General features: G+C 41.9%; 2 protein-coding genes across 2 annotated transcripts; one reads left to right on the forward strand and one right to left on the reverse strand.

The window, feature by feature from the left end:
* Positions 1-478: 478 nt before the first annotated feature.
* On the reverse strand, positions 479-6,447 carry psmd11b (proteasome 26S subunit, non-ATPase 11b). Its single transcript, XM_084670302.1, has 13 exons — positions 6,322-6,447; positions 5,401-5,502; positions 5,014-5,210; positions 4,832-4,889; positions 3,863-4,057; positions 3,177-3,321; positions 3,005-3,065; positions 2,797-2,859; positions 2,579-2,704; positions 2,412-2,447; positions 2,267-2,318; positions 2,016-2,158; positions 479-1,907 (listed from the first exon to the last, which is right to left on the reverse strand). The coding sequence occupies exons 1-12, from the start codon at positions 6,410-6,412 to the stop codon at positions 2,016-2,018; spliced, it is 1,269 nt and encodes a 422-aa protein (XP_084526428.1). The 5' UTR covers positions 6,413-6,447; the 3' UTR covers positions 479-1,907.
* Positions 6,448-7,681: 1,234 nt separating this feature from the next.
* On the forward strand, positions 7,682-9,867 carry cdk5r1b (cyclin dependent kinase 5, regulatory subunit 1b (p35)). Its single transcript, XM_084670531.1, is given in 3 exon segments — positions 7,682-7,818; positions 8,760-9,142; positions 9,145-9,867. Coding segments are annotated over 2 exon segments (906 nt in total). The 5' UTR covers positions 7,682-7,818; positions 8,760-8,959.
* The last annotated feature ends 5,172 nt before the right edge of the window (positions 9,868-15,039 follow it).

The raw sequence follows: 15,039 nt of genomic DNA on the forward strand, positions 1-15,039 counted from the left end.
GAGAATAACACTGAAAAATGAACATGTCACTGAGGGCCAAGCAAACTCCTTACATCTTCTCTGAAACCTTTTGTTGTAAAGTAACACGGGTCCTACATACATTTACATGACTATTTATAAACCTTCACACTGTCTAAAGTCTTGAAGCTAAGTAAAAAGCATTTTTTTAAGTAAAATTACTTTTCGTAAGTGAACACATTTGTAAATGTAGGAGGAAATTATGTAGTTACTGCTTTGAGTTCAGTGCAGTTTATGGCACTTAATCTGAGTAAACTGGAAATACTAGCAACAAAATCTGAACAAAGATTCTAATTCTCAGGTTCTCCAACCCTAAACCAAAGATAAAACCAAGTATCTTGGTCTAAACGACTATGAACGGTCTTCATTTGTGTGGCAATGAATAAATAACGGTTCATAACACAAACAAGCTGATTGCAAGTTTAAGAATGTCTGTTCAAATAACATAACAATCCAAAGCTGTCATTGAAATTCTGATTTAATGCCCTTTTATGTGATGAGGTTTTCCAACACACAGGAACATTTTCCAACAGTAGAAACTAAAACACAAAATTCCATCAGTACTTCATACAGTATTCAAAACCATCAACGAATGCTCACGACCAGTCAGTCCCATTGAGTTGATACTAATCCAGCAGTTCTAGATCATACTTGCACGTTTCTTCCCTTTGACTTTACCGTCCTTTATAAGTAAATACAGGCACTCATTCCTCCTCCACCGTGGTATACATTTTATCTGAAGGCTCTGCAAGTCAATCTACTCTTTTGTACCACAGTCCAATCATCTTAAAACACTTATCCAACACATGGAACCCACAGATCAACTTAGTCCAACACTGGAGCACAACAGACTGGTACATAACCACATCCAACTTTGTCAGGTCAAATTTGTGATATTTTTCCAAGAGGCAGACAAACTTCTTAAAATACAAAATATTTATTTTAAAAATGACTTATAAATGAAAACAAAAACAACAAAAATCTGAGCATACAAATTGTTTGGTTACCAGCATACCATACTCGAGCTAGGAATTAACAATGGAAATTTGCTTACTTGGGATAAGACATAGACGCTCAGAGGCAATGAATACATGTCCACCCTTATAATATATTGCTCCCAAACATTGAGGCAAAGCAGAGGACCGAAAGGGGGCACTGGCGGTATGAGGGCATCCATTCTGCTCCATGATCTTACTGGGACAAAAAAAAAAGTGGAGTGACAGAATTTTAGGTTTTTGTTTCAAAGAAAAAGGCCAATGGTAAAATTTGACAGCCGAATGATTAAAACTGAGGAAACAGAGCGACTTGGCAGCGATATGATGATCACGCATGCAAGAGCTAGAGGGAGCTCTTGCACCCAAGTTTACCTGGCAGGGACATCCTGGTGTTTAAAGATTCAACCAACTTAATAGTGTGCTTCTGAGAGATATGAGCCAAGAACAAGGTAAGCCTTGACCAAAAAGCCTTGACCTCCTATGTAAGAACTGTAGATCGGGGCCCTTGAGGTCAGTATTGCACCTTCAGGGGTGGCAATGGTCATCTCAAGACTTTGTAACCCCACCATCAATTCTATACGAGATATAAACATATGTATACTTTTACTTGTCAATCTTTTATTGTGGTTTTACAATATTCCCTGATGGCCTGTTCTGGCCGCTGACAGTTATACAGAATCCTGAATGAACGTCAAAAAGAAAAATGGACAAAATGAAAAGAAGAAGTGATGCAATTGTCCGTTTAGGGAGACAGGAACTTTCGTTGGGGGAAACTGGGACTCCCGTTTGTTGCAGTTTGAGGAACTATTTTGCTGTTCTCCCTTGTCCCCTTTTAAAATATAACACGCTGGTCACACATCTCCTTCACTGTGCTGCTGTGGTCACCATTTTTTCCTGGAGATGATAAGCATCACATGTCACATTTAGAACAGGATAGATCTACAATGAAAGGAAGAAGAATCCTAAATGGAGTGGTGTTCTGGAGAGACCTGTGTGACTTACCTATGTTAGTTTCTTTGCTTTGTTGTAGAGAGAGTCCACCACTTTGCTCATGTTCTGAATGGTTTCCAGGGCCGCTTCGTACGTCTTGTCGACAGGAGGCTCCTCGAAGATGATCAGAACCCCCTCGCCTTGGTCCAGGATCCCTAAGGTCAAACAGACACTTGAGACGGCTGTGTACAGCAGCACACTCAAAAACACATGGAAGAGTAGGATATCTGCAGTCTCTAAACAGAAGTAAACTATGGATTTACCATGAAACTTTGTATCCAGGATCATCTGTGACAATTTTCTTTCAACATCCCCCTGAAAAAAAATTCATAAATACACCATTGATTATTTTAGTGTTATTTGAATATTAAATCAAGCAAACTCACTGCAGAACAGAAGCATAAATACCTTTGACAGTTTGATGAGGCCTGATATGTGTTCTATCTGCAAAAAAAAAAGAGAAAATATTTAGATTAGATGGAGAAAGCCATTACTAGATGCATCCACAGAACACCACAAAGCAACTTCATCAAGCTACAAATATTTCAATTGAAACACCCAGGCCTCTTTCCTACCTGTACTCTGGAGAAAGGCTCGATGACACGAATAAGGTTCTGCTCCAGCAGGTTGTCATAGAGCTTGGCCAGGTGGGTTTTGATGATTGGGTCGTCCCTCAACTCTGCTCTGTATTCTGTAAGTGCCTGGAGACACCCAGGAAAAGGACCCGTCATAAAAGGCTGTCAACTCATAAAAAACTTTTAGTGCACTAAACATGATGGGCCAAAGGTCTCACCTTTTCTAAGTCTGCTAATGATCTGTTTTTGCTGGCTAGCGCAACACATTTCAGTGCATCCGTCTGCAAAAGGGGAAAGAAAGGGAGGGAGGATTGTCAATCTGGAGAGCTAAGAATGTTTTCGTAGTCAGTGTTAAATGGCTGTAACATTAAGCCTGTCGTCACAAAAACACGAGCTCGTATCAGGAGTTAGCCGTCAGTGTCCTACCTGTCGGCCAGTGTGCCGCAGGGCCAGTTTCCCACTGATCAGAGACTGCACCTCCTCTGGTCTGGGGGCACATGATGTCACATACACAATGTACATCATGTCTGCGCACACACAGTCACAAAGCTGCAGACGAACTCTCTCAAAATCACAGCCAAGTGGCATCATGACTTACGTGTTGAGCATGATCTTGCACAGCAGCATGTATTTGAGAGCGGTGATGGCTTTGGGGCTGTCGATGGAGTCGTAGCCCTCGAAGGCCTCGAAGAAGTAGGAGTAGGCTGTCTTCCAGTCCTTCTCCTCCGCCGCGTGGATGATCCCTGCGGTGGGAGATGAAGAAAGGTCAGTGTCACTATTTCCTCACAGCTCAACTCAGATTCCAGAGCAAGCAGCGGGAGGTTCAGAGGAAGGTGGAAAGAGGGAAGGGAATGAGTCACTGTCACCCTTGGTAACACCACAAGTTCACTTATTCACTTCAAATCTCATTTGCTTGAAAAAGGGTTCTACAGTATACAGAAAGCAAAGCTGTAAGTAGTTTCGTTTTCAGCTATTCCCTACTAAAAATGAATTATTTCCACACAGGATCATGGGAAAGTGCAGGGTTTCCAGCAGCACTTTGCAGTAAAGGCGGCGGCCTGCCGCCTTGACTACGTTGTCCAAAAAAATAAAAAATATATGTTTAATTTTTTACATTTGCGATATTCGCCGTGTTTCCGCCAGTTTTCTCCAACACTTTTCTCCCATTCTTTCGAACGGCAGTCAGTTCTCTCAAGAGAACCCCCCCCCGCCCCCCCATCCATCAGCAAATCTTCTCAGCAAATTTTCTTCGGGAAACCCTGAAGTGACAGGAGTGAGTCGAACCTGACTGCATGTCCAGGGCGGCCTGGAGCTTGGGGGGACAGTAGATGGCGTTGGCCGTGGTCCTGGCAGACGTGAGGGCAGCCCGAGCCTTGGGCAGGTTGCTGAGACCATGGTACGTCTTACTCTCCAGCAGCTGCACCTCCACCAGCAGAGCTTTGTCGTCCATCTTCTTCAGCTCCTGCAGCAGCTGTGAGCCTTCAGACAAGTCGGAAACAAGGAGGTTTAGACTAGGAGAAGCTGCCAGCTGATGTGGAGAAACCAAGTGAACAGTAGCGCTTAGTTTATATCTTTGATCATGATGTTTCATGTCAGTACGGGGGGGGGGGGGCGAAATAATTCCTTTATTAATACATTTGCAAAACAGAACTTTATTATATTAAATATTAATCCTAAATGATTCACAACAAACAAATAAATAAACAGGTAGCAACGCTAGTGCTAAATAACTATTTAACCAGTCTGCTCCATGACGCCGGGTAAGTGGCTTGCTCCGGAGCCTTCTCACCAAAAGAACGAAGGGGAACGTTCAATTAAGACATGTTCGTAGGTACCTAGCGAAAAGTAGCCTCAACTTTCCTAAACCTTTAGCCACGGCACTAATGCTGAAGGCTCGCTGATATAGCTGTCGGTCTTAGAACAGCGTAGGTATGCATTGTTGCTAACGTGCGCTGATGTTGTGACTGTGTGTGTATGAGAGAAAGACGCGCGAATGACAGAGACGGAGGGAGAGCAGGGAAAGGAAATGCAACTGAACTAATACGCTGCGTGTTTTAACCTAAATAGTGTTTAAAAAAATTACAAAACGCAATATGTGGCGGCCGGTGTTGATTCTGTGGCGCACCGCCACAAATTAGTCTATGTGTGGGAAACACTTTTATTTAGTGATTCACCACCTCAACTTAAGACAGGGGTTAGCAGCTCCCTAAAACATCTATTTGGTCAGTAGAAATGGCAAGAGCTGTCACTCACCAAGTGCCAAGGCCTCCTGGAATCTTTTGGTGTCATAATAGAGTGAGACCAGGCGAGCCTAATGACAGGGGACAAGAGATGTGTCACTGTCAATGTAACATCCAAGGTATTGAGGGAGAGGGAGGGTAATTTAAGAAAAAAAGGAACCCTGATAGACGGGGTAAGACACAAGGTCACTTTACCTCCAGCGCCTGCCGGAGGAAGGTCCTCTTCTCAGCCTTGGCCCACTCAATGCACTCCAGGCAAAGCTCCACTTCTTGGCCCGTGGCTGCCTCCATGTCCAAGAAAAGGTCCAGCAGAGAGCGCACCAGCCTGGCTGCCTTGGCCTTGCTGATAGAGATCAGGAATGGCCGCACAAACTTCAGCAGCCCTCCCAGTTCTAGAGAAGTCACGTGAGAAGTTCAACAATAATAAAAACAACAACAACAAGTTATCCATCCTTGGAATAGGCCCAAGTTTGTTGACTATCGTCAAAGCACTTTAGATGCATCATACACAGTTACCACAAAGTAGCTATGAAGCATGTATCCTTCAGCAGACGCCCTGTTGACCAGACATGGGAGGCTCACCTGCTGCCTGTCCCGTTTTGGCCAGGAGTTTCCCCAGCTCCAGGATGCTCTGTTCTTTAACCCTGACGGCTTCCTCGTCATTCTCCTGCACATCTCTCCTCACTGTTGAAAAACAAATAAACAAGATACAATATTGGCTATTGTGTCACACTGGCTAATCATCAATGAACCCACATAATATATGTACATGCATCTCTAAGTATGACTTTTGCAAAAATAATGTATTTATCATTTGATGTTATATCGCAAGTTTACCTGAGGTAGCTTGTCAGCCACCAACCAAAAAGGCTAGCTAGCTACTTTGCCAACTGTGACTAAGGCAATTTAAAGACAGACACTGTACCCGCATAACTAGGTAACTAGTTTAAACAAGTGTGAACCGAAGCAAATGCATAATGTGGTCAGTCTCAACAAATACAATGTAACTCGCCAGCTAGCTAACTAGCTAGCAAGGAATGTAATTATGCAACGGTGGTTGTTCTTGCAAAACATAACTCACTGTGACAACGTCATGCTAATGCTTGCTAGCCAGGCATTGACAGTGACTAGCAGCTAGCCTAGCTAAATAGCGAACACTACTCACACTTGAACACAACTTGAATATAACTAGCTAGCTAGTCAGCAGTAACTACCATGCAAAAAGTGACCACTATAATAGTGAAAGATAGTGAAAACGCTGACAGTTATATGAAGCTAGCTAGTTAGCCACATAGCTAGATTACCGTTCAGTCCAACTAAAAAGTCAAGGCCTATCAAGTTGACTTGCTAACCACCGTTATCCCATGATTCTACAGTGAGTCAGCACGCCACACAAACCGGCAGATGTCAATGTATAAGCCTTTGCAATGTCAACATTTGATCACAAATATATTAACGAGACAAGCCGTACTGAGTAGTTTAGATTCTCAAGTTAATACTTACCTATAGAATGAAGAATATCAATAGAGGCGTTACGATCCGTGCTAATGAGAGACTGAGCCCTCTGAAACTCAACCACTGCCGCAGCCGCCATCTTGCCTATTCAAAACCTGCCTGCCTACAACAATCAAAAACGCCAAAGGAAATACGTAACTGAGGACGTAGTTTACGCAGCAAGCAGTTGAGAATTGTGGGAAATGTATGCAAATACAAAAATAAAAACATTGTGTGGGCCCATAGCCATATTGAGGCGTAGGCCTACGCTTAAGCAAATACACCACATATTTATTGAATTGTATTACTGCATGTTTAAAGTGATTCCACAATTAAACTTTCTGAACGTTTCCTCGTTTATTGTCTTTATCCTCGTGCTCGGAAATTAAAGCCTAGGAGTTTGCATGCTTGAGTTAAATCAATTCAACATAGCATACTGTGCTATGCATCATTGCCTCTTAAAATACATCAGAAAAGATAATTTGCAAAAATATAAAGACTTCTCACATTTTAATTAATACTTTATAATTTTCAGAAGACTTTGCTGCATTCAAAACTCAAGTTCTTAGCATTCCTATAACAAACGGTTCATTGAGTTCAGCGGTAGCTTGTTGTGATTGGGTATTGGAAAAACAGCACCACAGACATAGCGCACAAAGCGGCGCTCGACCACTGTCTTTGACATCCTCTCAAGTACGCGCAAGTCGGGGGAGCGCACAGAAGCCCTCGCAACCGCATCTGTCGCGGCGAGGACCAACAGCACATCTTCACAGCATCCAGTCCACAGTTGCCTCCATCGCCTGCGCACCAGAAATACTGGCCATATAGCCTGAGCTATGTTAAAGCGTGCTGATATTTTTGCTTGCATGACGTATTTCTTCCCAAAAGGATTGTAAGATGCTATCCGTTTAACAACATTTATCGAGATGGTTGTTGATGTTTCGTCCTGAATTTCAGTGAAATAGAGGATACTTGCAAGGAAAATATTGCTGCCGTGAAATAATTTTCCTCGTCATCTTCCTCAAGGAAAACATCTCACGGTGAGACTGAGATCTTCTAATCATCAATGAATGTCATTAATGTTGTAAATTACTGGACACAGCTTTGAAAGATTGTGAAATGTGGGGTAATGTGGCATAGACTTGGGTAATACATGGTATTTAGACATGTTCAAAGAGAAGGCTGCTAAACCTGTGGGATGTAATATGTTATTTGATAGTTATGTTATAGGCTAGCCTATCGTTCGTAGAGTAGGCTACCAGGACATCAACAAATGCATCAGCAAAGGAGTTGGTTAGAATCCAGACAATTATTACGCCTTTTATTATTGCGCCGGGCGCATTCGATTTCAGAACCTTGGACAGCATACGATGTTCAAAAACCACTTTCGCAAAACTACAACTTTCAGCTATTCAAGCACAATCATTCTTCCTCAATCAACAAGAAACTTCATAAAAGCAATTTCGGACTTCTTATGGAGTGTTATAACTACTCGAAGTACATTCAGTGAGTATTATTGCCTTTAGAGGCTATAAAGAATAGTTTGGATTGATGGTGTAAATTGGTTGAAAACGAAGTGTTTTTAATCGTGGCACTTAATCGGCTAATAAAGGATTATTTGTTTATCTGGATCATCGCATTACGGTTTAATAATTATCACAACTGGTGGTTGTTTTTGTAAATCGGTAGCTACATTAAAGGCGACCTTCACAAAGGTGTTTACGTTCTAGTCTACCATTTTAAAACAAGAGACCTGATCTAGAAAAGCGTATTCAGCGCGTGCTCTAAACCAATAAGTCCAATGGAAATAAAAATAATGTAAAAATGAAGTGGTTGCCAAAACATGCACATCATAAATTCAAATGTAATCTGAAACCCAATTAAATAGTCGGCTCTACATTTCTGATCAGGTTTACTGGTATGACGAAAATGTAAACAAAAATCAAAGACTAGTGAAATTAAAACGATGAACTATTGAGTAGTATATTGCTGTTCAGTGTGATTGGAGGATTTCATGTTTTAAAGTAGTCAATCCCAAACATTGGTACATTTCTAAATAGTGTCAGAAATGTGGGTACTTGTCTTATAAACTACATCATAAGAGTCAAATGTGAGGTAAACCAAATTCAATCTTTTCCATGCATTTAATGTCCAAGTTATGTGTTTTTAATATGTGCGATTTGTTTTGTTGAAAAGCCACCTACGGTTGGCTTGCATACATTCAGTGGGAATTTAACTGTACCATTTGCATTTAATTTAGCTTGCTAAATCAGATCAATATAAGACCACTTAGTCCACCCATTCTGCAGTAGCAAACCAAGAAATAAAGAATGATTCAGCCGCATCATCAGGGAGAGGGAAATGACATAAACAATGACTTGTTCATAGAAACAACTTGTAGTTGAACACAAATAATCACATTTGTTTGCATGTTTTATTTTCCACAGGCTACAAAGTCTACAAATCTATTTATCCTCTGGATCCACGGCAGACATAGATGCCTAAGAGGAACTGCAACCTATAGCCAGGGTCTCACAGCTGGGAAGCACTGAGGCATTGAGACCCTCAGAATCTCCTCTTATCGTTATCTTTGGTCATCCCTTAAGCCAGCCAGGCAAACACCCCTGGATAACCCCTCTCAGTAGCCATGGGAACCGTCCTGTCACTCTCGCCCAGCTACCGGAAAGCGGCCCTCTTCGAGGATGGGCCGGCCACCGTGGGCCACTACACGGCCGTGCAAAACAGCAAGAACGCCAAAGACAAGAACATGAAGCGTCACTCACTCATTAACGTGCTGCCATGGAAACGGATCGTGGCCGTGTCGGCCAAGAAAAAGGCTCCAAGAAGGTGCAGCCCAACGCGGCCTACCAGAACAACGTCTCGCATCTCAACAACGAGAACCTGAAGAAGTCGCAGTCCTGCGCCAACCTGTCCAGCTTTACCCAGGACCAAAGCACGCCTGCCCTGACCAAGGGCTCCAACAACGGTGTCTCCTCCATTAAGAAGGCCCCTCTGACCAACTCCAACATAGCTGCCGGCACGCCCAAGAGGGTGATCGTGCAGGCCTCCACCAGCGAGCTGCTACGGTGCCTGGGGGAGTTCCTGTGCCGGCGATGCTACCGGCTCAAGCACCTGTCTCCCACTGACCCGGTGCTGTGGCTGCGGAGCGTGGACCGCTCCCTGCTGCTCCAGGGCTGGCAGGACCAGGGCTTTATCACCCCTGCCAACGTGGTGTTTGTCTACATGCTCTGCCGGGACGTGGTGTCCTCTGAGGTGGCCACCGAGCACGAGCTCCAGGCCGTGCTGCTCACCTGCCTCTACCTGTCCTACTCCTACATGGGCAACGAGATCTCCTACCCGCTCAAGCCTTTCCTGGTGGAGAGCTCCAAGGAGACCTTCTGGGACCGCTGCCTGTCCATCATCAACCTGATGAGCACCAAGATGCTCCAGATCAACTCAGACCCGCACTACTTCACCCAGGTGTTTGCTGACCTGAAGAACGAGAGCCAGAAAGAGGAAGAGAGGAGCCGCCTGCTCATCGGCCTGGACCGGTGAGGGGCCCTGGAGGGAGGAGCGGGGCAGGGACAGGGGCAGAAGGGGGTGGGGGTGGGAGGAGGGCCGGGGTCTACTCCAGTCTGGCATTTCAAAAGCAGTGGTGAGGAGGATTAAGGAAAGTATTTTGTGGGCACTAAAGTTTGATGTTTGAACATGGTTAGTTATATCCATGATTAAGTTATAGCATAACACATTTAGAACATAGGGGGCATGGTAAATCAATTCAGTAAATAATTTAAAAAAAAACACTTCAATCCGACCTTGATAGGAAAGACCTCAAATACCCATGTTTGGGAAGTTTTTCTGTGAACCAAACCTATTTTTAAAAGAGAGGATGACATTTTCATAACACCTGCGAGTGAAAGCTTTGTGATAACCTTCCCAAAGGACAAATGCCAGACTTGAGTACATTCTCTGCTTGCACATATATATATATATATATATATAGAAAAAAAAGAAGAAAAAAAAAGAAAAAAAAGAAAAAAAAACAGAAAAACAAAGTCTACAAACACATCTACAGCTATGAATGTGTAGAGGGACTGAGGCTGAAGCTTGCTGCACCAGCGACATGCTGACTGTTCCGGATGTGCACTGCGTACCGTGGTGGGGTGAGGACCATCGCGTGACTGGGCCTCTGCTTGCATCATGGAAGAACTGACAGGCTACGACTTGATCATTAGACTGTGAATGCCCCCCCCCCCCCGCCCTCTACCATCACCCCACCTCCCAGTGCAAGGATAAGTCTGCACAGTTCTGCTGCCTGCAGTGCATATCTGACCATCACTAAGGACATGTGGGGACCACCATGCTGATATAAGCATCTTCATGCTTTTTCAATAATAGGCCAGAGTTGCATTGTAGGATAGTTCACCAGACTACATGAGGAGTTGTGATCAATGTTAAGACCAGGTCTGGCTGTCCCATTCCACGTGTTGAAAAATACCTACTTTATTTTCATCGAAGAAAAAAACGTACAAATAAATTGATGTTTTACTCTCTGATGGTTTGACACTAGAGAGGTTTATTTATCGATTTTCTTGAAAAAAAAGCTTTTTTTACTTAGAAATGTAATGTAATGCACGTGTGCCATGCAATATTTTTAGAGTTTTTCGAAGGCAGAAAAGTCATTTTCTTCTTCCCATATGATTTGTAAACCAACTGCATCTGCTGTAGAGAATGCTGTGAACCAACTGAAACTAGTTTATTTAGCTATGCTTGCTAAAATAGGCTTTGTTTACCAGGGACTTGTTTTGTACTTTTGTCTAAGGTTGTGTCTATAAACCACTTCAGAATGAAGATCCTTTTTGTGCTATGTAATATTCAGCATAGAAAATGTTTAACGAGTGCCAAATCTTTGATGAAAATCATGTAGGTCTGAAAACAGTGGACGATGTCACATTGTTTGAATGATTAGATGTATTTGCATCTAATAAGGACTATTTATTGAAACTTAATTTATTGACATTTATTTACTATCTTTGGCACATCCCTTGTAATGTAAAGATCATGGATGAAAGATCTTTTGAGGCACACGATATGAAGGTGGGGTATAGCTGTTAACTGGTGATTTTATCTTTGGTGTGAATGAAGATTGATGGTGGTTGATGCAAATTAATGTTGCTGGGATTTAATAGCGCAGAACAAATTAAAGCCCTTAGGTTAAACCAATGTAAAATCTGACCATCGCCAAAGTAACAATATCAGGGAGAGCTTTAGCATCATAAACCCCATACCTTAGACTTTCAGAGGAGCCCTAAACCCAACACAAACCTGCATGACTGCCCTCGACTTGAACTACTACTGCACATATCAATATAAAAAATCAGGCAGGCTATGACATAAACTCCATTCAGTGTCCTAACGGAAAATGTCATTGCACACCATCAAATAATCCCTCAATTCCAATACTGTATAAATCCAATGTATTCAGATGGGAACAAGATGAGATGAGGTTATAGGTCGAGAGTTTAGCTGACCTCTAGAGAGATAATCAGGTTTTCAATCAACAGCCACAATACTAAATAGAAGACAGCAGAGGACAAGGGGAGCACCATGGCAACCAGTATGAAAAAACATATGGACCAGCAGACTTGTGCTCCTCAATCTTCATATGTATCAAATCAAGAGAGATTGTAATTGTTAGCTTGGCTGTCAGATGCTGCAAAAAACAAACAAACACACATTGTAGATTGGTAGACCTGAAATGAAAATGAGAATATCTTGTCCTACAAGCTTTTGGACCTCTGGAAAAAATTAAATCTCCAAGAAATGTATTTGCCCGCTTTCTTCTCATCTGAGCAATGACAAATTGCGCATGCTTTTTTCAGTAGTTGAATTTCTCAGAATTAATTTCTAGATAAGCAAAATTCTCAGTCTCATTCAACCAAGGCTTTTTTTGTATGTGGTTCTATGTCGACAAAAAGCTTTTTCTCGTGATGAAAGTTCTCTAAGATGGCTGTTACGATCACTTATCCTCTGCTGTATCAGTTTGAGTCCAAGAGAAGATGTATGATATGGAATACTCATAACACGTGGAAGAGTCCAACGGCATTCTGCCTTGTCATAAGACACAAAGTGCAATGCGAGAGTTTGATCTGTGTGTTTTGTAGCGCAGTAGGGGGAGATGTACTTTGGATGGGCTACTGCTTTGGGAAAAAGCAGGACATTGGGGTCTGGGGCATATACAGAGGAGTCTTGAACCTCTCGCTGCCAACTTTGCCCCAATTCAGTAAACGTGCCATTTTTTTCACTTGCATCACTGAGTAGTAGTTTGAGGAAAATACTTTTGAAAAGCTTAAAAAAAAAAAAAAAAGTACAAAAAAAAAAAAAGTACAAAAAAAGACGATTAGCTTAAGATTTCTGTCAATTCTTTTTTCTGTATCTTGTTGCGTACTTTGTAGAACAAAAAAAAGAAATGGTGTTAAAGAGCTTCAAAATGAGAGGCACTCAATGACTGCATGTGTGAATGTGTTTGTGTGTGTGAGAGAGTGAGAGTTTATTTGTACATAAGAATTTGTGCAATTAATTTTCTTATGATGAAAAGGTGGTCATGGTACTGTATGAACCCACCCAGGTTCAGGGGTTCAGCTTGGATGAGGGGGGGAGGGGTATAATGCTGTAAAAACTGTTCTTAAAAAAAAAAAAAAAGACAAAAAGCTGTTGCTGTAATTGAAATTTTTTCAGTTTGTTTCTGCTTACTTTAATTTATTTTTGTACTGTGATGGAAAATAAAATGCACTGATCGTTCATGATGCACAAGTAAGTGGTTGTTTTTGTCCTCTCTGTAAACTACAAGAAAGTCCTTTAAAAGAACTTTGAATGTTCACCATACCTGTGAAATTCCACCCCGACGGCACACAAAACATTATGGTCCACATTTCATATGAAGGAATTGAGGAGGGCCTGGACAACAGTGTACCTGTGAACATGACCGCTCAAGAAACCACACACATGTATGCGTGAAGAGAAGATGGACATGGTCATTATATATGCATGATCTATTTAAGGTCCCCTGTGTATGTCTTCTGTGATTGGCCAAAAGGTGAAAGATGGAAACTGATCCAAGAAGCCCTCTCTGTCTTGGTGAGGTGAGTCATTCCACAGATCTCTCCATCCCTCCCCAGACTGGAGCAGCAGAAGACCCTCGTCTCCCCCACCTTGTAGGAGGTTGTGCTCATCAACAGAGTGGGAGGTAATACTATCACCCCAGACTGCACAAGGCTTCTGGAGACTCTACGTCACCCAGGGAAACAGCTGCTAGGAGGCGGATTAGCGCTGGTCTCTCCAACATGACAGCATCAGTCATTAAAGACAACAGCTGGCCTTCAGAGAAAAACACCACAGCCCACATACCAGTAGGCAAAACTCTCTACTGAATGTCCTTATGCAATACAGTAATAGACCTACTGCATCTAATGGTTAATAAACACACACATACACACACACAGTGATATATAAAGCCTTTACTAATAGACTATAAGCATACTGTCGGACACTGTGATGTAAAGAGACAGTCCACTGGATTAAATCAAATACTTTTGTTAATTTAACAACAAATCTAAAAGGATTGTGAAACGTGGTGCAGCTTGTGGTCATACCTAATATACAGTACATAAAACAGGAGGTTCCATTTAGATTTGGTCCAACTGTTTTAATAAATTCATAATCAACATGGATGTATTACATAAATATGCAACTATACAATTAGGCACATGGTTTGAAGTGTATTCTGCATCTGTCTATATTTTTTTTGAAAAGCCAGTAAATATTGAATATGTTTTTAACAACTCAAAAGGGTTATCAGTACAATGTGCTTCCCATATTTATCAAGCAATTAAACTCCCTGAAATTATAAAGATCCATTTCTGTAGGCACTTTGATATATTCTGTCTGGTGAAGACGATGTCTAAGACAGAAACATAGGTCACGTGAGCTCACAATGACCTTAACAACACAGCTACTGACATTGACAGAGAGAAAAAGATGCAGACACAAGCTCTCACAATCAATAACAGTTTACCATTCAAATCAAATCAACTTCATTTCAATGTTTTAAAAAGCAAAACTGATGGAGACTGCAGCATTCCATTCATCGTAATGTAGTTACTAAGGTTACAGGACCAATCTAGTAAAACTGATAAACAACAACAACAAAAACAACCAGAGACCTTGTAAAAAAAAAAAAAAAAAAAAAAAAAAAAAATACAACCAAAAACAATTTGGTACAAAGTGATGGCACAGGTTACCTACTTTTTCCTTTGAAAACCTTTTTCCCAAACTGTTAAACGTAGATGACATCAGTGAGGGGATTACTCCCTGTGTTTCTGAGCTACGAGGGACTTGAAACTCTCAAAACACAACCAGTTCCAGAGGAGTTGATGGATTTCAGAAGGACAATTACAGGTTGACTGGTAATGACAGGAAAAAGCATCACTTATCCGGAGCTTCCTCAAGACGGTCCTGAACATAGTTCTGACCACTGGAGTGTGGAAGTGAGAAAGTGGGAGAGAGAGAGATATTTGAAAGACAGGAACACAAAGAAATACTAGAGAAGAAATAAAAAAACTAGAGAGTCCAAGTGAGGCTTTGTATTACTGCCATTACTGACACCGGGCAAGACTTACAATCCACACACATGCAACCACACACACACTCTCCAAAATCTTAATGTAT

Source organism: Hypomesus nipponensis, chromosome 13 (genome assembly GCF_054491055.1).
Source record: "Hypomesus nipponensis isolate SF chromosome 13, ASM5449105v1, whole genome shotgun sequence".
In the NCBI taxonomy this organism is placed as follows: domain Eukaryota; kingdom Metazoa; phylum Chordata; class Actinopteri; order Osmeriformes; family Osmeridae; genus Hypomesus; species Hypomesus nipponensis.

Excerpts from the sequence above, each read along its gene's own strand:
- psmd11b (XM_084670302.1), bottom strand. The coding sequence starts at position 6,412 with ATGGCGGCTGCGGCAGTGGTTGAGTTTCAGAGGGCTCAGTCTCTCATT. Across the intron at positions 3,322-3,862 it reads CGCCCTGGACATGCAGTCAG|GGATCATCCACGCGGCGGAG; the intron begins GTTCGACTCACT and ends CTCCCACCGCAG. Across the intron at positions 2,705-2,796 it reads CATTAGCAGACTTAGAAAAG|GCACTTACAGAATACAGAGC; the intron begins GTGAGACCTTTG and ends GGGTGTCTCCAG.